Source organism: Parambassis ranga, chromosome 12 (assembly GCF_900634625.1).
Source record: "Parambassis ranga chromosome 12, fParRan2.1, whole genome shotgun sequence".
NCBI classification, from domain to species: Eukaryota; Metazoa; Chordata; class Actinopteri; family Ambassidae; genus Parambassis; species Parambassis ranga.
The window spans coordinates 975,959-1,001,147 of NC_041032.1; the positions used below are offsets into that span (position 1 = coordinate 975,959).

The 25,189-nt window shown below is 39.2% G+C and overlaps 1 protein-coding gene across 3 annotated transcripts in view; it reads right to left on the bottom strand.

Annotated features, from left to right (window-relative positions):
* Positions 1-25,189, bottom strand: part of LOC114443683 (ciliary neurotrophic factor receptor subunit alpha-like) — a 117,930-nt gene that overhangs the window by 11,995 nt on the left and 80,746 nt on the right. For all 3 annotated transcript variants that reach the window (XM_028417930.1, XM_028417929.1, XM_028417931.1), the window contains exons 3-5: positions 17,480-17,597; positions 16,320-16,486; positions 10,664-10,827 (exon numbers count right to left, since the gene is read on the bottom strand). In XM_028417930.1, the coding sequence (XP_028273731.1) occupies positions 10,664-10,827; positions 16,320-16,486; positions 17,480-17,597 (449 nt within the window). The remainder of the gene's footprint in view (positions 1-10,663; positions 10,828-16,319; positions 16,487-17,479; positions 17,598-25,189) is intronic.

The following is a 25,189-nucleotide window of genomic DNA, read 5'->3' on the forward strand; positions in this document are numbered from 1 at the left end:
CACCGCAAGACCAAGCCTGTGTGTAGTGGCTATGGTGGAGTGATGTACATGTACTTGTTGCTCTGTCTGTGTGTCTGTGTGTGTGCGTGCCCACCTGTCTGTAAAGGTTGTTCATTAAAACTGTTCACTGTTCCATTAAAAGTGCACGAGAAATAGCATGCCAGCATATGCAAGTGTGACTCACTGTACACACACACAGAATGCAAAGCAGGCACACACAAACCCAATGCCACCCCCCCAAAAAACAAACCAACAAACAAACACACAAATATTTACCTTACCATAATCATAAACCATTAGCACTGTGTAAATACACTGTCTTCACCAATCCCAAGATATATGAGCATAATAATGAAATTCTACCTGCAGTGTCGACATGACACGAACGGTGAGTAAATTTTCTCATTTCACGCACGTCTCCTCATTGTAAACAGCATATGGAAGCATTGATTGTTTGAGGATGAACTGCAGCGCACATAAAATTGCAATCTGCTCTTTAATCACCTGGCTGCTGATGCTGCAAGTTAACACTGACTAAACTTCTTATATTGCTACTAATGCTATTTACCTAGGTTAGTTTTACTACAAGTAAAACTGTCAACAGCAACAGCAATTGGTTGCTTAGCAGTAACACCAGTAACCACTCTGGGTAAAGCTAATAATATAAAATAATAATAATAAAAAAAATGATTGGTTTTACAAGACTTCAAATAAACTTGAATCAGTATATCGAACCTGCTAGGAAATCTTGAATGTCTTCATGCTAAAGCTATATTTGAAACAATTGCAGTTGAGACTAGGCCATATATGCAGTATAAAGTAATGAGGTAAATAACTTACAGTGTATGTACAGTATATATCAATCAGAGAAGCTAGGGTCGGTATGCAAACAGCTTTTCTGCTACAGTACACCCAAACACATTCCCTAGGAACTTCTACACAAATCCACACAATGAGAGAGGCAGAGAGTGGAGATGTGAACATTCCTCAGGGATTGCATAAGGTACTGTGAGGAAAATAAAAAAAGAACTCTCCTCATTCTTCTTTTAATCGTCCTGCTTCTCATCTGTTACTTGTGCAAAAACTTTAAATTGCTTTCCCAGTGGGATCAATAAAGTTTCATCATATCTGGTACAGATGCACATTTTTTTTTTGTGATGCCGTGAAACACCAAGTCACCAAATATGAAACGCAGTAGTGGGTATTCCAGTTGTAACTCAAATTATAAGGATAATATAGTTTGTTGTACACAATCATGGTTGGGGATATGTCATTGTTCAGAGGTGGATAATTAGATCGCTGATCAGTAAGGGAGACAAAGCAGATAAAAAAAAGAACAGGGGAAATGAAGACGTTAGAAAAGAGAAGGGAAGATGCAAAAAAACTGAAAAAAGGAAAAGCAGAGAGAGGGAGACATGGAGGGAATTGGCGTCGGTGGTCAGATCTAATCCAGTGAGCATGTCTGTTGTCCTGGAAAGGAAACCCAATTATATGGCACTTCCACTGGCCCGATGGCGCTCAGTGTGTGTCTGTGTGTGTGTGTGTGCGCACTGAGAAGGTTGGTCTCATTAGGTTGACTGACAGCTCCCATTTTTCCGCCGCACACTCCTCCCATTTGAGAACACACACACACATGCACATGAATGCTAGGTCCAGGGGTAATTTCTCAAGACAGTATTTCTCTCTTTGAAGCCCCGATCGCCATAGCAGCAATTACTGTAAAGGGAAGCTAAGTCCTCCGAGCCAATCAAAATCCCAAGCTAGACCTTACACCCTTAAAAAAGACACGTGGTAATTTAAACAAAACAGCAGCGGAGGTGACTCCACTTTAACTCCGATTTATGCTGTCAAGCCAGTGTGTCAAAAAAATGATACATGAACATGTCATGTAAGATAAAATTCAGATCAGAATTTGTTCCACTCTCCATACCCCTCCCCCTTAAAAAGCTCCTGTCACTATGATATAACATGCTACTCTTAGAGGTGAACTACATGTCATAGCCGTTAAGCCTGTATCACTCATGGAAGACATTGGTATTATACCGATAATAGCCGTATTGATGGATGATCCATTGCAGATCAGGCGTGCATGAAAATGCAGCAGATTTATGGTATGTTGCCTTATGTCGCACAACTAAACTTATGAAAATGTAACAGAACAGTTGACAGGGTTTGGAAAAAATGCTATTAGATCTTGCATTTCTACATGGTTTTTAAGGCTTTGCATATTATGCTGTGTTCAAGTGCGAAACAGACAGTCAGACATCAGGACGTCAGCCTAACAATGGCAGCTACATCACGTTGTTTTGTCAGATAATTTGCCCAATGACAAAGATGGAGGCTACAATGCAGATCGATGTGAATACCGCATCAACAAAAAGCAGATGGAATTTAATAAGCTTCATACACATGAAGATGCCAAATGGTAAAACCAAACACAGTTGCTTTCTAATAATGTTGTCACCTTTCATCCTTAATTTTGATACAAGATATGGGTTTCATACATCTATGATTTATAGCTCCTCAAATTTCCATGTCAATCAGACCCCCGGACAACACCATGATATTTAAGAGCTTTTATACAATCTATAACTCCTTTCATGCTGAAAGGCTGAAGCTCAACAGAGAGCAGAACTAAAGTGAGCCCCAATGCTAAGCTAAGCCTAGCATGGAGCTCTTGGGAAGTTACATACTGCTTGACACGATTTAATGAATTGTTTTAAGACTGACAGGAATTCTTTCCATGGCAGCCAGCACAATATGAAAATCACAATCTTTACTTAAAACCTACTTAGTCTGACATCTAACCTGAACACTTTTTAAATAAAGCATAACTCCAACCATGAATGGGAAGTGATACAATACATAAAACAATCTGTCACATTATATGACAATTACATTATGAGACCGTGTTGGTTTAGAAGCAACCTATACCCTTATTGTGAGTTTCTCCTATGGGGGACCATTAAAGGATCATCTTATCTTATTATATAGTTAATGCGTGCTACATGGTTGGGCTTGTTAGATCCTCACCATATTTGTTTATTTGTTGGACAGTATAGGTAAAATTGGACCATTTGCCAAATCCTTATCAAGCTATGGTTATATCCACTCTATCAGAATTTTATTGGCCATAACACACAAGCCCCCAAGACAAGGTCAATACACTGTAAGTGTGTGTCCTGCCAACTCAGAGCACATTTAAGTGTGTATGTGTGTTTGTGTGACAGGCTGGGGATTGACATGATGCTATAGAAATCAATAGAGGCAGAGGAGAGGGCAGCGGCCCCGTTCATCTTCATTCACCCTTATACAGAGAGACATCTGAAGCACCACAAATAGAAAATGCTGAAATATTCCAACTGCAGTCTGGGAACCTCATAAGAGAAGCTCTATCTTTAGAGAGCATTCTACTGCCTTTTACAAATGTGTTTAACTTGTTGGCCTTTCATTCTGTTTGGTTTTTCTTCTTCCTCCTCATTTTTATTTTAAGTGGGAACTAAACAGATCTGTCATGTTGTAGTTATGTTAATTGGAACTAATTTCTAACACCTCAACATTTTTATTTTTACCTATGTTCTGTTTGTCTGATTGTAAATGTAGAGAATTCAATCTGTCCATAAAATGGAGCTTAATGATGATGACTTTCATATGTGACAGCACAGAATCCTGCATGTGTGTGTGTATTAGATAGATGGGGTTTGATAAATGATCTGTCTGTGTCAGTGTCCTTTAGATGGGATGTTTTTCCCCAAACAAGGTCTAAACATTTATCATGTGCACCCACAGATACAAATGGATGGCTTGAGGGACGGATGGTTAAGACAGGTGGCGTAAAGCATGGGTGGAAGGATGTATGGATGGAAGAACGAGCAGGTGAGGGTCAAACTGTGGAGCGGTTGGGACGGAAAGGTGAAAGAGGAAGAGAGCGAGGTAGGACTTCATAAAGAGATAAAGGGAGTTTCGAGGGAGAAGAGGAAAGATGAAAATGAGAGCTGTTTAGCTTTCATGATGTCGGATTGAGATGAATGACCTCTTATTCAGTCTCTTTTCTCTGCTTTTCTTTTGACATTATTATTCATTCAATTGTTATTCATGAGAACTCAGTAGGAAACACACCCATGCACACACACAACCATGAAAAAATCAGACAAAAAGCATGCAGAGAAAATTATACAGGTGCACATATTACATACATAATCACATACATCATGTATGTATATCCACACAGTCGTATTTCTCAGAGGACATTACAGTACTTGTCTTTACTCTGTCCTATAGATGTATGCAATTTCCACAATGAACTCTGTATTTCATGGAATATAGCACAAATAACAGTGGATTTCTTTTTACATTTAGAAGGAAACTTTGAGTATTTAGAAGGAATAAGGGTCAGAACTTGCCAAGTTGCTCTTAATTTTACATTTTTGCAACTTGACGTGATGTGAACATGGGTCTGCTCCACATATTTAACCACCCCACCCATTCTGACATTAAAATGTCATTGTTACTGTTAGTAAGGATGTTAAATATTAATAAAAAACAAAAATAAAAATACCAGATGCATTTACAGAATGTAGAAAGTCTTCCTAGCTGAAGAAGACTTGGATGCACCCTATCATTTCAATGGCAAAGTAAATGACATGTAGTGTTGCATCATTTTGTTTGTGTCACCTGTGCAGAAATGTATGACATAGCAGACCGAAAGATATGTGCTACCATGTAGTCAATGCATGGTGGCCACTGTGCACCTTCATTTTTCTGGAGCACTATGTCATATGTACTGTATTAAGGAACCCAATCAGATCCCCTCTTGCTGGCGTTAACAAGCAATGAACAAGCCTGTAACTGCTGGTGGTTCCTCGCAGTGTGCTTATTGACCCAAAGTCTTGTTGTATATAGATCCAAGCCTAGCACAATTGATTCCAATTGTGATCTTAATTCAGATTTTTACTGTCCTGATTGCATTTAGTTGTGAATAGCACACTAAGACGGTGTCGCTTCGTATTAAGAATAATTAGTGTTTGAGTATCTTTGTTGAAGCTTCCTAGCATAAACCCTAAAACATAGAGTTATATACTAACAAAATTGCAGAAGTTGCATAATTGGACCACTGCTAGCTGAACCCTGACCTTAGTCTTAGCCTTTAAGCATCCCAAAAAGCAAACTGTGTCTGTATAAACCCATTTATGCCCCCACAATATTAGTAATACAAGTACGCACTCGTCTGAAGGGTCACTATTGATTCATCTAAGTGCTTGCATGATAAGAGGAACTTTGGCAAACATACACAGACCATTATTACATGGATGAGTCGACGGAGAGAGAGAGCGTTGGTGGAACAATAGGTAGGAAGAACACAAGAGAGCAGTGTAAAGGAGGGAAACGAGAGCAAAGAAAATGGAAAGGTGACGAAGGTAGCGAGGCGTTGGGGGGAGATGGGTGGAAGATGGAGGATGCAGCAGGCCCGACAGAGACAAACGTGGAATAAATAAATGAAATGAGAGACTAAGCCCTGTTGTTCAGACAGATTAAAGGTAGAATAATTTTAGGTCCACCTTTATTTCCCTGTCTGTTTCTCCACATCTGTTACTGTTTGTTCTTTGCTGCCCTACAGAAGAGAGTGTATGTAGTCTGTGTAGGTGTTACAGCTCATAGGTCAAGAGTATCTTCAAGTGTTGTTTTTCTTAAAACTGAAAAATCCAAAAAAAATATGATTATTTCAACATACTGCCATTACAGAAAATTAGCTTTAGTAATTATTAGTGATAGATGATTATTGTAGAAACTGAAGATCCTTGAGAGATTAAAGATTCTTATCATAAGAACTTTTCGACAGCCAGTAAGGACCAAGGTTGCTCATTTTTATTTGCATATTACCCTTGGTAATGATGTATAATTTTTTTATGAATGTGCATATTGTCATTTAAGAGTGTATGCGCATCTGTTTGTAGGAGCATCTCTGCATAGAAACATGTGTGTTTTTAGTTGACTGGAATTCAGCGTTATCCCCAACGGGTAATTATAGTGTAGAATATTGAGCAATCTGTGATTGTTCTTATCACAGTTAGCGGACCATTGCTTTAATTGCTGTGAGAGTTTGGGTTCATGTCTCTGAGAGGAAACCACGCAACTCAAGGTCATGGGAAACTGAACAATTCACTGACTGCTTACAGATATACAGATGTGTTTTTAATGTATTATTACTTTGTATTTTTTGATAATCATTTTTTTCGGCTAGCATACTGATGTTAGGTGAAGTGCAAAGCTGAATGTGGAAAGTCTCAGTATTGTAGGAGACCTATCATGTTTTAGGGCTCTCTGAAAAGAAAAGATGAAAAGAATCATCTTTATGAAATAGATAATAAGGGCATTCATGGATCAGATTCAGTCAAGTATGCGGTACTTGGGTTTCATCATTTTACTTGTGTTAACTGAATCCTGTGCAGAAATGTATTGAAAAACCACAAATTATTAACCAGCACTTCAAAAAGCATGGAAGTTCCGAAAGCTATGGATGGACATTCATTTGTATACACACACAGAGGTGGAAACAAGGTGCTACTATATTCAATGTGTGGCGGCCAGGACGTACCTATAACTTCATAGTGGTGAAATATCCTTATGTAAGTTGCCTATTGAACCTTTCCATAGTCTAGCAGTATGATCAAGTAGCGCTCATTAGTAATGGAAGTAAGTGCCTTGTTGTACTAACAACGTGAGTGTAGCTCCTGATTGGACGCTGTTTGAAGCGTCGAACTGGAGGTGAAGGATGTGTTCAGATTTGTTTAACAATAGCATCTGTTTTCTTTCTTGGTTAGTTTTACTTTCTGTGTGTGACAGGCATGTATAGTTTTAATAGACTCCATACTTTTTTCTCTTCTCTCTGCAATCATGACTTTTTCTTCAGTTTTAAATACCTTGACCTGTTCATCTATCTTCCTTTAACTTCAAACACCTAGTAACTTATCAAACTTGGGTTTCAAAGCAGCCTCTAGTGCTCCCTTTTTTTCTTTATATCTCTCAAACATTCATCCATTTATCTGTCTGACTTAGCTCCACACACTTAATCATACTCCTTTCTATGTGCCAACTTCTCTTTTTTTCCCTCTGCACTTTTCTGAATGATCATCCATTCTTCTGTCAGTTTTCATAATCAGGTAATAATGTCTCAGACTGATGTATGTGCTTTAATTAACAATACATCTGTTTGAATATGGACTTTAGAGTTACCTTTTCCTGACTCAAGTCAAACTGTATTCATGAACATCTATTTCATTTAAATGCTGCCTGTCTCTTTTTTTTCACTGTTTCTACAAGAGTCTGCTATCCATTAACATCGTTTCTGTCTCTCTGATGTTCACCATTCATCTGTACTTCAGAACTTTTCCTCGGTTTGCTTCTTCCATCTGAATCTTCATCACTCTTGAGTATCTGGGCCAGTCATCCCTTCATTCCTCAGGACGATGGATGGCTTCCTCTACCGATCGGTCTGATTCATTTCTGACTCGAAAAACATTTCAGAATGTTACATGTGAAAGCCATTCTCACCCGGCTCCGCCGCCTAAACCACATTAAAGGTAAATTCCTAAGCAATACTAACCACTTCAATTAGTATTAATGCTATGAGGCTATAATTAATGGAGTATATATGGGGCCAATAAACAGCATATCTTATTCTGGCAGCCTCATTAAACAGCATCTAATGAATTGTGTCAGTTTATATCTGTCGACAGTGTGCTACCATTCAGTGAGTATTAGGAGTGCTGTCCTAATACCACCCCTGCAGGCTGCAGTATGCGAGGTGTATTTGTCCAATTAAAGAGGCTAATGCATGTTCACTTGTAGCTCAGCAGACATGTTTTTAGTGGTGTGGATTCCCATGGACATGACATGCACATTTAGCACTTTATTCCCAGCTTCAAAACTTGAGAAACAAACGTTTGATTTAGAAGTGTCAAGCCAGGCAATCCAATTTCTAAGACCACAATGTTTTAGCTAGTGGTTGAAGCTCATTGTCTAAAAAAAAGAAAAAAGGAACTATTACAGAGATACTCTTGACAGCTGGTAAGAAGTTTGGCTGAATTATAGCCACATTTTTAACAAAAAATAATAATTTATCTATTAACTAGACACTGTTAATCAACACATAAAACAAGCAAAAGCACAGGCGTGCAGTCCAGAGGTGATGCATATGTGTGGAAACCCCCCCCCCCCCTTTTAGAAAACCACACTACAAAAATAAAATCCTTGACCACAATAACATCCATCAAAGAACGCAGCAAAAGCGGAAATCCCTGCAGTTTTCAGCTGTCATCGACTATATTTATGTAATTTCCCAAATTATGTGTCTTTACCCAATTCAAATATTGACTTAAGGTTTCCCACCTTTCAGGTTATGCGTCAGTTCATGTATTGATTGATTAGCGGTAAAGGGGGAGAAAGAAAACTCTGAGTGTGGGTCAGGTTTAATCATCAGTTTGAACCGCAGAGAGCATGTGCATTGTTGCAACTTTCCTCATTCCAACTGCTGTGTGTGTGTGTGTTTGTGTGTGTGAGAGAGAGACTGAATCTGAAAGTGCGTATATAAATGAGTGAATTTGCAGCATATACCTATGAAATGTGTGATAATTATTTTTTTTAAAAACCTAATTGTGTGGTCAATAATATACATTCTGTTCCATACTCAACATTACCCACAGAGGAGAGTGTCTGTTGCAAAAGGAGGCGATACCTGCATGACAAATCTGCAGCAACAACTCCTTTTCCTCTTCAAACATGTCTGCCTCCTCTCTTATGAAATCCACAAAATCCATAACCTGCCACTGTTCGCAAACACTGCCCTGGATGATGTCTTCGTGGGCTGTGTGTGTTGTTGTTTCTCTTTTGTGTGTGACGTGCGCTGCAGTGGGAGGGCCGTATGCACACACGCTTCTCATGGAGTGTGAAAACTCCATGCCGAAACGAACTTTGTTTTTGCCTCCCCTAGAGCGAGAAGAAAGTTTTTTGTTCTCGTGGAGTGTGGAACAAGCCTTAGACTGAATACATTTTCACATTTAAAGAGAAGAAAGCAGGTGTTAAACCTATCAATAAATCAATTGATTATAATGACTGCAATTAAGTCAAAAGTCCACAATGAGAGGTAGGTTAGGTTTCTAAAGGTTGGTGCAAGGCAGACCTTCATTAAGGAGACCTGGGGTTCAAGTCCAACTGACACCACTAGCTGTTTTGTTTTCACTTCAAAACCTACTGGTTAAGGTTAGGCATTAAATATTATGTAAAGATCATGGTTTGTCTTAGTGTTGGGTCTGGCTGTATCCAAATTTTGATACCGTCAAACGCCCTCCACATTTTACCCCGGTATACGTGAATACCGTGCCGTGCAACTGTCTGACACATGTCAAACAATCTTTTTCAGCTAATATAGTTTTTATTGAGGCTATTTAAAAACACATAGTGAACTGACTTTTTTTTTTAATTTCAAGCTGGCAGCACACCGTGGTATTAAACTGGTATGAGCCAGTTCCGATGTGTTTTTTTTTTGTTTTTTGTAATTTTATCATGTTAAGAGCCTTTATGTTAAAAGTTAGATACCATCGCTACCTGTGTGCCCCGCCGGTATACCTTAATACCTTAATACCGCGCGCAACAAACCTCCGCCTCCATAAACACACAGAGATGCAGTTGGACAACATGTGTTCCGTTTTCAAGGATGGTTTTGTATAGTTGGCTTCAGATTTTTTTTTTACTCTACAATAAAAATTGTCAATTGCCATTTGTGCCCATGAAAAACTTAATAACCTCACAGGATGATGTGTTTGCCAAAGTAGAGAGTAAAGTGAGAGAGCAGAGACACAAGGAGAGAAAAAAGTATGGAAATACTGACAAACACAGAAGGTGCTGAAGGACAAGGATAAAGAAAGTGAGAGAGGAAAAAAAGACAAAAAGGAAATGTGTATTGGACTTTAATTCATATGTGTGTGTGTGTGTGTGTGTGTGTGTGTGTGTGACTTCTTCTCTGAGGCTCCGTAATCCAAGCTCTTGGAACAACACTTTAGGAAACCATTGACGTGCATAATAATAACCCTGCAACGTTAGACCCTGGTAGACAGAGCTTTCATCCTAGGAATCCTATAGTAGACACATATGCTTTTACTATATGGAGTCCTTAGGGAAGCAAGAAATCCTCAGATACAGTAACATACACCAAAGCACCTCAACAATTATGTCTGTCTGACCAGGGATCAAACTCAAACTGCTACATGTTGGATCATTTCACACACTTACCGGTGTCAAATATATCGCTGTCAGATGTACATTTTTCTTCAGATAGGCTAATGTAAAAAAATGTGAATTTTTTCTATATTTTAAAAAAGTGCAGGTCCCACCTTTTAGAAAAGTTTGCTATTTCCTTTAAAGAGATATTTCGGCCTACTAAACAATTCAACTCTGACAGGTGTTTACCAATGTAGGATTTGAGGTATGCTATGTCTGAACAAACACTTTTGACCACTTCTAAGCCCTTATTTCAAGCATAAACATCAAAGAGTGTGAGCTAGTTGTTGAAAAACATCTTCCATGTGATTAAATATACTCTCATTTTTAGTCATGATCTAAATAAAAAATACTTATTCCACACTCACAAACATGCAATGCTACTCACATGCTGCCACTGCTCTCGGATGAGTGGCCTGTATCGAAGGAAGTACTTCAGTGGGAAGTTGTCTATGTCCGGCCAGGTGGCAGGGCTATGCCAGGATACCTCCAGCCTCCGAGGGTTGAAGCGGATCGGGGTTGCTGTGACACGCTCTGGTGGGTCTGGTTTTACTGTGAGGGGGAGGGTGATAAAAACAATTATTAGAAGGAATTCTAAAATTTGAGGACTCATTTAGTAAAATGGGTGAGTTCCATTGAATATTGTGTATTCTTATTATTATGTAACGGTGGGGAAAAAACATCTCTGGAGACAAAGACAGAAACTGTGAGTCTTTGAGCTAACTGTGGCAGTGTGGCAGATGTCAGTGATGAAAAGGCAGGTATAAATGATGTGTTTCTGAATACCTGTCCACTGAGAAACACATGAAGACAGAAAGAGAAAGAGAAAGAGAATTCAATTCAGAGCTTTTCAGACCATATTGAATGACCCAGTTCACTCCCACAAGGGAACACGCGTGGCTCCTACTTCAGCTACACGAAACGCTTTCTCAGCCAGATACAAACACGGCATTACAATAGGAAATGGATATGCACAATTATAATCTGAATGTGTGATAAGATAGAGCCAGAGGATAAAAGCAATTTGGATAAAAAGCATCACAACACACATTTAGAAAGGTGTGTAAACAGACAGCTACAGTACAGTCAGGAAGAAAAAGACAGATGGGCATCTCTGATAGTAAGACCTTCACAGAATTATGGTCAAATGTATAATTTGCATAAAAGCAGACAGGCAGCTTTCGACGTAAATGTGTTAAAAGATGGGGGAAAAGGAAAAGAAAAAGTGGAGGCAGTGAAGTCAGTGTAGACAAGAGAAGTAATTCTTCTCTTTGTCCAGCAACAGAAGAAAGCCATACGTAAGCTGAGAACAAAACAGAAGGAAATCTGTATGGGCAGGGTGGGGTCCCAAAGGTTTTTAAAGTATTTATCAGACTTGAAACATATAGTAGTAGCTTTGTGTTGCATGAGTAATGAACACATCCTCTGGGACCTCTGGGACAGAACCCGGACCCTGACCTGGAACTTCTTTTAATACTGAAATGAGAAAAAGATTTACTTTTAAGTATCCATGGAGACTAGAAGACCTTGTCTGAACAATGCAGATTAAAAAAGCATAAACACACAAACAAAAAATTGTCACATTCAACCCATGGCCAGAATTAGCCGTAATACTGTAGATGTTCATTGACTAGCTAGCTAAAAAGGGTTCAATTTTATGACCTCCCATTCTTGTGTCTGTCCATCCTTGGCCTGAAAATGTCTGTCATGTCGTTGTTTGATCCAATTGGAGTCCACATCACTGTCCCTGTGTCTTTTGTTATAGTCTCATATTGCAGCAGTCACTGCACCTCTTTTCTTTCCCTTTGTTTAAGATACAATTGAATAGGTAACATCATACTGTAACATACAAGTCTAAACTTTCAAAGAGTTACTTCAAAGTCTTTTTTATGCACATCTGCTAAAAAAAGAGAGAAAAAGAGGCAGCACAACTAATCTTTGTTACAAAAAAGATGTTGGTTTTCTGGGTGACAGCATCAAATGTTTAGTTACATTTGATTTATACCTATGGCCACCATAGTCCAATGTGCTGTTTGGGTTAGGATTTGAACAGAAATCCTTGCCTAAACCTTTTCCTGTTTCTAGAACCCAATCTGAGAAATATGTTTTTCATACCTAACCCCTACCCATGTAGGTCAATAGGAAAGAAAAGCGACAGTTGTAGAAAATGGGACATTTTTGCATTGGACAAGTAATTGACTTCTGTCCCAGTGACAACTGTGCTTACAGGCTTTGTGCATAACAGTTTGAGCGAAGCTCTCAGTTAACCTCTGCCAGTCTTTTTAGATGCCACTATTGATTTCTAACTTACCTGGTGGAAAGACTGTTTTTTTTAATAATTTATCCTTTAAAGCTACAGTCATGCTCTATGTGACCTTTGTGTGTCAAAAACTATGACCTCAGATAAACAACAATATATAGGTTTTTTACTGTTATTATCTATTCAGCAAAGATGAAGCCAAAGAAAGAGAGAGAGAAAAGAAAATGTGCTCAATACTGTGTCCCCTCGTTATCTTCACAGGAGTGGACGTCCCAGTTGATTCAGCCCAAGATCAGAGAAATATAAAAAACCAAGAGCTACATGTCAGAGTCTACAGACCTCACTGAGCATGCTCAGTGGTAATGTGACAGCACAATTAGAAGAAGACTGAACAAGTACGTAAGTAGTTTGTTTGGAGGGTTACCAGGAGAAAGACTCTTCTGTCTAAAAAAACACATGAAAGCAGGACTGAGGTTCACTAAACTGCATCTGAACAAATAACAATGTCCTATGGACACATGAGACCATAGTGGAGTTGTTCGGTCTTAATGATCACCACCATGTCTGCTGAAACCCAAACACATTTCAGCAAAACACCTCATATAAGCACGGCAGCAGAGAGGTGATTGGGCATTCAGCATTCTACGACCCACTAAGATCAGATGGAAATCAATGGGTTAAGAAGCTACTACAGCTACATTGACCACTACATACTGTAGATACCCTTTACACACAATGGCTGAAAGGTATTGCTTAATGACAGCTGAGTTGACTGGTTAGAATTGACAGAAAAAAAATCTCTTTGTTAGAAATAAACATACTTGTAACTGTAGCAGCCTTCACACTTCGACAAGATCAGTCATCGTTTGATCATCTTGGCACTAGAAAGCTTTAAGTTAACATTTGATGAGTATAGAGCTTCCTTGAGGGTTTTCTTTATAACTGCAGCCACATGTAGGGACACACACACACACATCTGATCTAATTTCATCCCATCTTTGGTCGGATGAACAAGGACAGTTGAGAATCATCTTCCTCCCACTCAGAATTCAGAAGTGCACCAGGAAGCATGAAATTGTTTTATTTATTTACGATCTGCCTCGTTGTTCCTGAAAATGAATGCGACTTACAACTTTGAATGGCATGAGGAAGACTTTTAACAATGCAGGCACGAGGAGCAGATGAGGTGAGGGTTACAGAGGAGGGAAACAAAAGCATGTTGTTTGATGTTTTTGGCCTTTGAACTAGCAACATCTTCTTTAAAGGTGCTCTTTGGATCTGTTCACACGTGGCTAACATGCGTCTCGGGTGATTAGATCCTGGGTCGACAGCTTCAAGTACATTTGGAGTGTGGGCTCATCAGGAATGTAATCCTGATGTGCAGCTGGACTGTAATCAGAATTCATGTTCCTGCTTAATCTGCATATCAATGCATACATCACGAAGCATGTGTATGCACAAAAATAGCTACCAGAGGTCAGACTTTTTACCCACAATAAAAGATGCTGATTGCTCTGATGGGGCCTGAACGAGGCTGTGCACACCCTAATATCTATATATACCCTCAGATCATTATATAGCCCCATTTATATATATATATATATATATATATTTTTATATATATTTTTTTTTCTTTTTTGAATATACATATATAGATCCTACTTCTGCATGAAAGCTAATGGATACATCAATTCACAGAGGAGAATACTACTTGATTAAAATTCTCTGAAGAAGAGTTTGTCTTTTGTCACCTTTAGATTAAGTGTTTTTATGAACATTTTATTCTGTAGGCCAGAATGAGAAACCACTGACCACAGCTGCCAAAATAAAAGCCCAGGGGTTATGTTTAAACCCAGCATCATCCAACAGCATCATATTGTCACCTAATTTTGAATGCTCCTCCTAACCTTAATTATGATTCCTAACCCAATGACAAATGAGATCAAGATGATGCATTTTGATGGTCATTAAGCACCTAACAATTATAAAGTAAACCTGGGACCCCTAATTTCCTTTTTTGATTTAGCACACCATGACTTTTGAGGAGTCATGCCTGAACTCACCATATGCCTTAATTTGAAAAAGGAATCACTTATGTGCATGTGCCATACATATGAATACATACATATAAAACTGGCCCATCATCACTAAGATATCTAGCAGTCCTTCATTTTTATTTTTTGTTTTTATATATACACATATACAGATTTAAGCACCTCTGCTATAGTTAGTCTAAACTCTAAGTAACTGCTAATGTCAGATGAGTAGGCAGCTTATCAATGTGGCTAAGAATACATCTGCATCCACAGTTGTGATCAGATCTCACTGCTTCTGCCTGCTCCTAGTAATCAGTGACTGTATTGCAGTATATTTATCACAGTGATTGTAGAAAGCACTGCAGGGCAATGGAAGCAAGTGTGCATTCAGAGTAAGGTTACTCAGGTACAGACAACATGTTTAAATGTGATGTGAAATGATGTGAAAATAAGTTACAATCAGGAAAGAAAAAAGAGAACACAGAGGGAAAGAAAGGAGCAGTGGGGTATTTTGCTATCACCAATAGTTGAGGGATATTTCCTCAGCCAAGGCGTTAATCCGGCTACCATTAGCATTTTCATGAGTCTTGTGTCCAGGGCTTGGCAGAGCATGTCACTGCCTCATTGGGTTACTTATGTACACTCACACATACACACACACACAATCTCTCTCTCTCTCTTTTCTCCTTTTTTCAATACCTAACCCTCTCAGTCTACACTCTGCACAAACACCCGCAGCCCTGTTGGTGTCTCTGTGTGTGTTTATGCGTCATGCAAACCCATATCGCGCCCGAAGCAATACAACAGAGCTGAGGACTGCTGGCAGCACTTCCCTTATCTATCAAAGTACTCCTCATTCCTCCTTTAAAATGAATTTCTCCTCTTCACTGCTCTCCACATGGAATGGATGGAGAATTCTAAGAGCACTGCTGTTATTATGTAGCCTTCTACAGCTTAGATGAAGAAAAACTCCACAAACCAGCCTCCATTGTTTTTTTTCCCACCACTTAGCAGATGACCACAACAGCTGTAATGTTTAATGTTTAAATATTGACATTAATTTTGGCTAGAGGACTGATTTGTGACCGGCACATCCTGCCCAAGCCTCAGTTAAATACAAAAAGGGGTTCAGAGACTGATGTTTATTATCTGGTGCCTTTGGTAATGACAGGGCTGCACAGTCAGTGGGTTTCTTGTTAATGGACTATGCTTTGCTGTGCGCTCTCCTATCAGCTTGGGTGACATTTATTTGGCTGTTGAAATTTCAATTTTCTTTTTGTCTTCCTGGCACCAGGCATTGCTGCGTGTGCGCAACAAATCGCCAGAGAGAACCAGAAGTGAATGAAATCAGTCATCTGTGGTCAAACAAATGCATCAATATTGCTCAAAGGTTGGCAGCTTCAAAGAGATGCCTTGACACTATGCATTTTTTCTTCTTCCTTCCTTTGCCAAATACCTGCCAGCCTTAGTGTGAAAAGAATCTTCGATTTGTCCCTGAGCTGCGCAGCACAAAAAAAGAGCATTGTTAGTAAACTAATGAAAAACCTGAACGTTGTCTAGCCTGCATAAAAATCAGAGATTTTCTAAAGGTCAGTGTGTTGCCTTTGAACCTATTGGGGTGAAATAAGCCATTTAATTTTGTGCAAATAAAAAAGCAGTGATAAGCCCGTTATTCAATAAAACTTGTCATTTTTCAGTGGTGCTTTTTGACACACAAAAACATTTAAAAAATGACACAACTATCTTACCTATACTGGACTCTTCAAAGGAGATGGTGCTGAATGCTTTCCCCAAGGCGTTGACTGCTGTCACGTTAACTTTGTAGGGAAAACTAGAGAAGACCTCTGGAAAACGTACATGACAGCGATTCTTGTGGACCGAATCTTTTTGCACCTCCAGAGAACGCTGGTTATGTCTAGAAGAAAAGGAATATAACAAGGTAAAAAAAAGTCAGAGCAGAATAGGAAAAGAGGGCAGATGTGAGGAGTGATTTCTGCTTCAAAGAAACATCCTATAGAGTAATGCAGAAGGAGAATAAGTTATGCAGTGCCTCCTTTTTTTAACAAGAGGGATGATATATATATCAATGGCAGGACATTAATTTTAATCCTGACACTGAAATGTGCTGACTGCACCTTCTTCACAGGACAGGCTAGTCTGACTATAGGCCAAAGTTGAGTTTTACTTTTTTACATTCTTTCTAGGAAATCATGTGAATGTTGTGTCTGTCAACAACAATTATGAAATTCTAATTATTGCAAATGAAAGCCTAGCCTCACCTAGCATCACTGTTGCTAGAACAATCACAGGTTACAACACAGAAGACAATTTTACTGTTAATATCTCTATCAGTCTGGTTTCCACCTGTCTTCAGGCTGAATGTTGGCCACCTGTGTTGGGACTCTGCATGTGCAATGCAATATCATGGAATTTCATATACAGTGCTTATAGCACACCAAGTATTTCCACCTCTCAGTCCACAGAGGTATAGGCTGTGCTTCTTTGATGCTACATTGCATAATAATGGAAACCAGGTGAACTGTAAAATGTGTGACTCATACACTGGAAATTTCAAAATATTTGACAGATTTTAAGATGTTTATTCATACATTTGAGATTGTTAAACAACACTTACTATACTCTTACACTGTTGTGTTGCTATTATACCATATTATGAAAAATGGGAAAATTCTGATTGAAGCACAGACTATTAAAAAGTGTTCACAGGTTCCTTGTGAGTGTAGTAGTTAGGCCCACTAAATATGGAAGTGTACGTACGTGTATTTAAAATGAATTACGCACACAAAGAATGCCAGCCATTTCACACTGTGATGTATGTTAACAGCAATACAATAAACAAAAACAAAAACATAAGAAATTCACAAGATCAATATCCAAAAGCACTTACTGTACATCCACCTCAAAGGTGGTGGGGATGTACGTCGAGTGTAACTGGTGCCAGCTGCAGTAGAAGCCTTTGGGGTAGGTGTTGGAGCGACAGGTGACTGTGGGCTCCCGAGGAGGAACTACATAGGAACAAAAAAAAGGAAACCGGTTAACTAATATGTACAGCATGTTATTAAGAACTACAGAGTTTGAGACATGAAGAAAAACACAGTACAAAGAGAGAGCAAAATCAGAGTATACACATTCATCAAATGCAAAGCAGCTGGGCCTAATTACACTTATTGCATAATTCCTTCTTGATCAGATTTTTCATTAAAACCGGCCCTGCTAAAGTGAAGTCATGTCTGTGGTTACTTTTTATTGGATATGCTTTGAGTTTATTAAGATGTGGAAGCCTGTGCGTGTTTATTCTCTATCATATTTAAATGTTTAATAATGGAAATGTAAGATTTTGTGTGCTGAATCACTTGTGTGCCACTACAACATATTGATTTTTTTAAACTCAAACCCTGAAAAGTCAGTCTGTTTTCAAAATGTCAGGTCAGGTTTGAAATAAGATTCAATTCTTCTTTCTGACACATATACATCAACAGCAGTGAGAGAAACACTTTAAAAGCCAACAAATAAGGGACTCGGAGATCATATCTAAGGAAAATGACTAAACAAGTGAAGAAGCAGTGACAGCGGGAGGGAAGAAGCTGTGTGGAGAGAGGGAGGATGTTAGAGTGCTAGAGCAAAAAGAAGAATAAAAGAGATTGGCTACCAAAAAGTGATGTTACACCGACTCTGGCCTCCTCGAAGATTAGTCTTTTCTTCACAGTAAGTCAACCATGCGCTCGTCTACCACTCCCTCTTTCTTCCCACAGCTTCTTACCCTTTCACCCTTGCTCTTTCACCCTTGCTATCTCCACCAGCGTCCCATCACTAAATTTTTCTTCAACTTTAAGTTTATTTGCTCTTTTATATTTATCTTGCTCTTTTATTGTTGCATTCAGAGTACTGAAGTAGGGTCTGGTAGACTGTTTAGGCAGTCAGTGATACAGTTTTCTGATCAATCAAACTGACCTTAACCAGTAGGCCTAGTTTTTATGCTAAAATCCAGCTATGATTAACCAAAAAACATAACTGCAGGCAAACATAAACCCTAACCTTGGTGAAAAGAAAAAAAAAGCTTGTGGTGTCAGGGGGACTCGAACCTGGGACTCCTGAGTGAAAAAATCAGCCACGTGCGACCTTTTTTTGTGTAGTACGGCCGTCAGAGTAGGCTGGAGTCTAGTAATGGAAGCATTCCGGGTAGTGTGGCATTTCTGTTGGTGTAAGCAGTTTTTATGTGTTTGTATTTGCAAATACTAGAGGAGCAGAGACATATTAGGTCTCGAGGGTCAGCATATTTTGGAACAAGTTCTGACACAAAGAGCTGCGTCGATGAGGCTTCTGATTGGCTTGCTCGGCTTTCTTCTTCTTCCTACACTGCCACCCACAGGCTTGGCAGAGTTATTACGGCTCTTGGGAGCATATTTATGTGGGTTAATGTAAACGGAAACTTTTTTGAAAACTAGGGAAGGAAATATTTGTTTTTCAAAATACCCTATGTGTAAACTTAATACTGTTAGCAGAGGGATTTTACATGTTACATTATGACAGTAGTGATGTTGCTGATGAACTATTTAAAATGCATTTTCTCTATAAAAACTAAACTTTTGCTTCTTAACAGTACAACGTTAATACAGTGTTGTCAGTTATTCTCTGTATCTATGTTGTATTTCTGTCACCCATGATAATTACAGAGATAATTAACCTGCAGCCACAGTTTCAGCTCTTGGCAAGTGTTTCATCTTTGTCTTTAAATAATGATTATTTTGTACATATTCATTGTAACATCTCAGCAATGCTGTACCTGTGAACAGCTCCCCCAAGGTGTATTTGGTCAGACACACACACAGCTACACACACACACAGTAGCAAGGGAGGAATGCTTGATTGGCTGCTATGGGGTCATTTTACTGTCACACACAATCAGCTGTGTTTAAACGGTCACCAAGGCAACTAATTAGCCTGTCAATAATGCCTAACGATGAGGTGCCAGGGACGACATCCAATCACACTCAATTAATCACACAGACTAATTGGGGCCATCTCAATCAATTGGCTTCTCATCTGAGAGCTTCAGTCACGAAAACACAATGTCAGACAGGCATACGCACACCATCCGCACACAACCATTGTCAGGACGGACACAAAGACCCTGAACTACTTTAGGCTCTGCGGAATTAGCAATAATCAATCAAACTAGCTTATGAAGAATTCAGACATGTAAAGATGAGAGAGAAAGATGTAGATGGGTGATGGAAGGAGCTCTGAGGACGTGAGTATGACTCTGTAGTCATGCTAGCCATGTCTGCAGTGGTGTGTTTAAACTTTTGGTGTGTTTACTCTTTTCATTTACTTTCCCAGGCGTGGTGTCAATCAAGACACCTGAGGCTTCACAGTTCATCCTGAGCTGTGGTTTCTCAGGGTGTTCTCTGAACCAATCAATAAGAAATGGCTCCACTACACAAAGGTTTATGTGCAAACAGAGACAGATGTTGAGACCTAAATGCCAGCTGCTCATTACGGCTCAGTCAAACTCATCTGAGCTAACTATTGGTGTGGAAATGTCCCTTTGAGCTAGCACTTATCTGTCATTAGATGAACTCTTAAAGCACTGGCTTGTTGGGAGCTTGAAAGATGGCCAGGAGAGTAAATCAAATGATTTGTTGGTTTAATGGGTAAGAAAGGTTGTGGGTGGAAAAGGGAAAGGAGTGCATCTAGACTGGGAGATGGATGACAGAGGAGGAAATGATTGAAAGGATAAAGGACAACACATGAAAAATGGAGACGAGATGAGACAGGACTATGTTCTTTCATCGGATTTTGCTAATGCTGCCCCTAAAACACGTATGTGTGCACATTCACAAAGCTGCCGCTTCAATGGTGTTAAACATCAAAAGCTTTCCATGCATCTAAAATGGAGTTTTAAAACAAAGACAACAAAGGACTAGAGAGAGAGAGAGAGCACACCTGTAGAGAAAACACACACAACAAAGACAGTTTGAATGATAGCAAATAAAACAATAATTCAAATTAAAATCACATTGTGCTGTTTGTTTTTTTGTGTGACATATTACCTGATCGCACAAGACACCGCTCATGAATAAATGTTATTTGAATTAGTGAGCTTTCATCATCTGGTTTGAATTGCTAAACCAAACGTGATTTTTGAAGAAGCTCTTTGTTAGTATCATGAAACACACCTGCGTGTGTGTGTGTGTGCTTAGAAAGGTTCCTTTTAAATGCTAAGGCTCAACTTATGACAGACTCCGGCTCATAAATGACACTGAAGAGGACATGCAAATTTTCTGAGTCCCAATGTTATTACTAGATCCATCAAGCATTTATTAGTGTGTCTGTCCGCAGTTGTGTGGCACATTTGCACAAAGCTGCGTTTAAATGGTTCACAATTGCAAACCAATTGTATTATTCACTTTCTTCATAAATATTATGGATTATGGGTTTTGACATGAACATGTCACAAAAACACACAAACAAAAAACAGAAAGCACCACATTTGTCGGTAATACATTCGCCAGACATGACATGTGGATATGTTTATGCTAATGCAGCATATGGACATGATTATATTGCCCAACATCATCCAAACCAGGCACTTTGACTTGAAAAGTCTGTTTACGGAGGTAGGGTAGAGGGTGAAGTGGTAGCATGCAACTCAGCAGCTTTTCACTCAGTAGTCTAGGGTTCATGCCCCCCGTCACTACAAGCTGTTTTGTTGTCACCTGCTGTTAAGTTTTGTTTTTGTCATGCTTAGGTTTTATTAATCGCAACTAGATTAGACATTAAAAACTACTGGGATTGAAAAATAAGGGACTAGCTTAGGTAAAAAGAATGAATATAAGATCACTTTCTACGAGGAAAACTGTAGGCACACATAAAACTATCAACCTTGTGTTACATTTTTGTGGTGAGAACGGCTGCAAGACTTGAATGTTAAACGGATTAAACCTTTACAAACATACTTATTTATCTGTATTCTTTCTTGCTCCATTGATAAAAGCAGCTACCAGCTTATTGTATTATTCTGTCTCTTTCTATCCTCTCATTTTCTCTATTCTGAACCTGTCACAGAAAAATTCTGGGTCTCGCAAAAGAGGATCTCTGTCACAGGAGGGCGCGCACAAACACAGATGTACACACACACACACACACACTGAAATGTGATGAGAGACAATGACATCCAGTAGCCTGGTTGCTAGGCTGCAAACACTGTAGTAATTGCTATTTGGTTGTATTGGTAGCCTCCCTGTTGCTTTGTGAGTGTGTGTGTGTGTGCAACTCAGTGTGTAACTCAGTGTGTGTGTGCACATGAATTTTGCCCATTGCTGTGTGTGTGTGTATGTGTGTTGTTAGTAGAGTCTCTTGCTATGACAACAAAGATGAATGCATTTTCTGCCCTTCTTGCAATTTCTCTATTCATTTACTTCATAATAAAAATGAAGGTTTATGGCCTCAACAAACAGTCAAAATTACAACCTTACCAATCTTTCAGGGTCACACTCTCTCCTCACGCTTTCCCTGATTCAAGTTTTGTTTTTATTGAATCAATTTGACAAACTGCAAACCTTCAATAATGCTGTTAAGAAGGAAGGAATAACGCACTGATGGTGTTACAATAGCTAACAAATCCACCCATCCATCTGAAAAAGCCAGTTTATCAGTCATGCACGTCTCAATCAGTTTAAAGCCATGTTTTTCATATTAGAAATCCTACCGGGAGGAACTGGATCTTCTCAGTCTGTGCTGCTCTGAATGGCATAACTCGTTTAGGCAGATGGCTTTGGTCTCAGCTTGACTCGGCCTGCCAACGCTGGGCTCACTGCATTTTAGATTAGCTTAGTCATGTGTCATGGGAGAAAGAGGAATGTAAATAAAACTGTAGGACAAAGTCATAGAGACGCTGTGGTGCCTTTTTGTCCAGACCCAGTCATGGCTAACAGTAATGCAATTGTGGCATATTATTTTTATCCGGTGCTCTAAAGCTGATGTGTGTTTGTGCACATGTGAGTGTGTATATGACTGTATGCCAACAGTACTGTATGTGTGTAATGTGAACATGTAGTTTTATGTTCATATAACTATGAAATTATACAGGCCTGTCTGAATGAATTCAAATGTAATTTTGTGTTAGCATGCTAAGCATCTAGCACTATCACATACCCCTTATATGAGGCAGTTCATATTTGAGAATGTAGCTCTCTCCACCTGGTCTAATAGTGAGCTGGTCAAATAAATAAATAAACACATTTCAAAGTCATCAGATCAGAAGAGACATTTTTCCCTCAGCTAATTTTCCCCATGTCCTCTGTGACGTCGCTGTCACCCACTGTGACCCACAGGTGTGCTGAAAATAGCAGCCTCCCCCACAACAGCTCGACAGCCTCACAAATATGAAGCCTAAATATTGTAATCGCCCCCTAGTGGCTTGCTGTTGTATAGGTAATGAGTATATCAACACTGACAAAGGCTACAAAATGACTTTTTCTTTTTTCTTTGTTACCAGAGCATCTGGCCGAAAACAAAAGCCATGTTGCTTTTTGTTTTAACACTTAGTCTGAGTGGGGTGGGAGTTTTCTGGTGGAGATGTGACATCTGTGCATACCTTCTATGCCTATAGAAGTCATACAGGTTACAACACTAAAGATTATAGCCTTATAGGCCTCTTCAAGCCAAAAGGATCACGTGAATAGACATTTCTCTTACACAGTCTCCGTATCTTTTGCCTATGACATATTTAGTATTTTTAAACCATAGATCTCCAAAAAAGAGCAAGTATGCCTGTTCTTTTGCAAGTGTATACATTTATGTGTGTGTGTGTGCCCATTTTTCTTGCAATGATATTATATGAACAACTCGTGGTGATACAATCACTCACTGACTTAGCTCATACAGAATTAAACATGCATGCATGTTCACACCAAACTCTTTGTTTTGCTCCGAACTTCTGTTCTTTTGTATCTATCTTTTTTTCTCATCCTCTCTTCCACACTTTCTCTTTAACAGTCACTGGTCCAGAGCTGTTCCTCAAGATGAGGGAATGAATAGGGAAGGGGGGAAGGGGGTGGGGGGTAGGTGGGCAGTAGCAGTAAGTTTGCATGCACGCACACACACACACACACACACTGCACAAAACAATGATGCCCTGGCATTCCAGGAATGCCTCTGAGCCAATTGGAAACAGGCGTGTGTGAGGGATGAATGAATGAAAGGAGGATGAATACCTTATGAGAGCATCAGGAGTTGATAAGAAAGAGAGAGAAAGAAAAAAGACAGAGGGGAGGAAAAAGGACAGCTATAAAGGGAACATTATTTGCAGATCTTTTTAGTTGAATGATTTTGTCATGTTGTTTATCACTAATTAGATCTGCGAGTGCAATAATATAAAACAATCCAAGCTGTAATAAACCAGTTATCTGAACACAGGGTAAGAAGATGTTGAAAGGAAGACCCTACGACCTCTGAAGGTCAGACACAGGGTTGACAGGCCGATTATACCTGGACGCTCTGATTACCCCCGCGGCCCTCTCTGTCTCCCGCTCCTGCCCGCACTCACTTAACCACCTGACACCACAAATCTAGCTCAAAGCCTTAGGAATAACATCTCGCATTTCACAGGAAATAAAACGAAAACCTCAAAAGGCTTCACACGTGAAAACAAACAAAAATCTCACCTCCATCGCTTCCAGCCAAATAATACCAACTGTTTCCTTCCTCTGATCATAAAGGTTGTTGACATCAGTCAGACAGCCAAATTGGTTTCATGACTGCAGACATAGCTCCATCCACGAGATTCCCTCAATACTTCATGTGTGATTTTATTATTATAATAACACCACTGAGGTTTCCATGGTTTCTATTTAATCAACACCCGCTTTATAATAATCATCATTACTTAATGGACATTCTTTAGTATTTAACCAATAAGAACCTGCACCCCTTTTTCCTTATGGGTTAAAAATGCAGCATCAAATCTGAATTTGTTTACCTCGTAGCAGGACAGCATATTATTAAATATGCCTGTATATGTGTTTTGCCTCTTCTTCTTGTGGAAATTCACTGTTTAATATAAGCGCATGGAACGAGTGCCATCTTGCAGCCAAACTGAACATATAAGTGCATGCACACTTCATAAATACACATTTACAGTACTTGTATATGACTCGGTTCCTCTGACTGCATGCTTAACCTGTCTCAGACCCGTTGCTCTGCACAAACTAGCAGCATTGAATCCAGAAGCTTATATGAGAGGCCAGGAATTCCTTTCATGCTACTTCATTCTTACCATATTTCATTATTATTTATCTTGACAGTGCAGCAAAGATTGCCAGGAAAGTTGGAAAACAGTGCAGTGCCACACTCATGAGTGATTTGTTCATTTTAAAGTAATCTTCTTATGTGAAAGGGGGATTTTAACTTTTCAAGCAGTAGCCTCACATGTCTGCACATCTCCTTCAAAAGTTTTGGAGTTTTAGTTTTTCTATGCGCTTGCACGTTGCAAGTAAAACAAAACATCATCTCAAAGGGTTTAGATGTTTCCAATTTAATCCACTGTCCAATGATATCATTTCATTCCATGAGAGCAAGGTCTATTTATTGATTA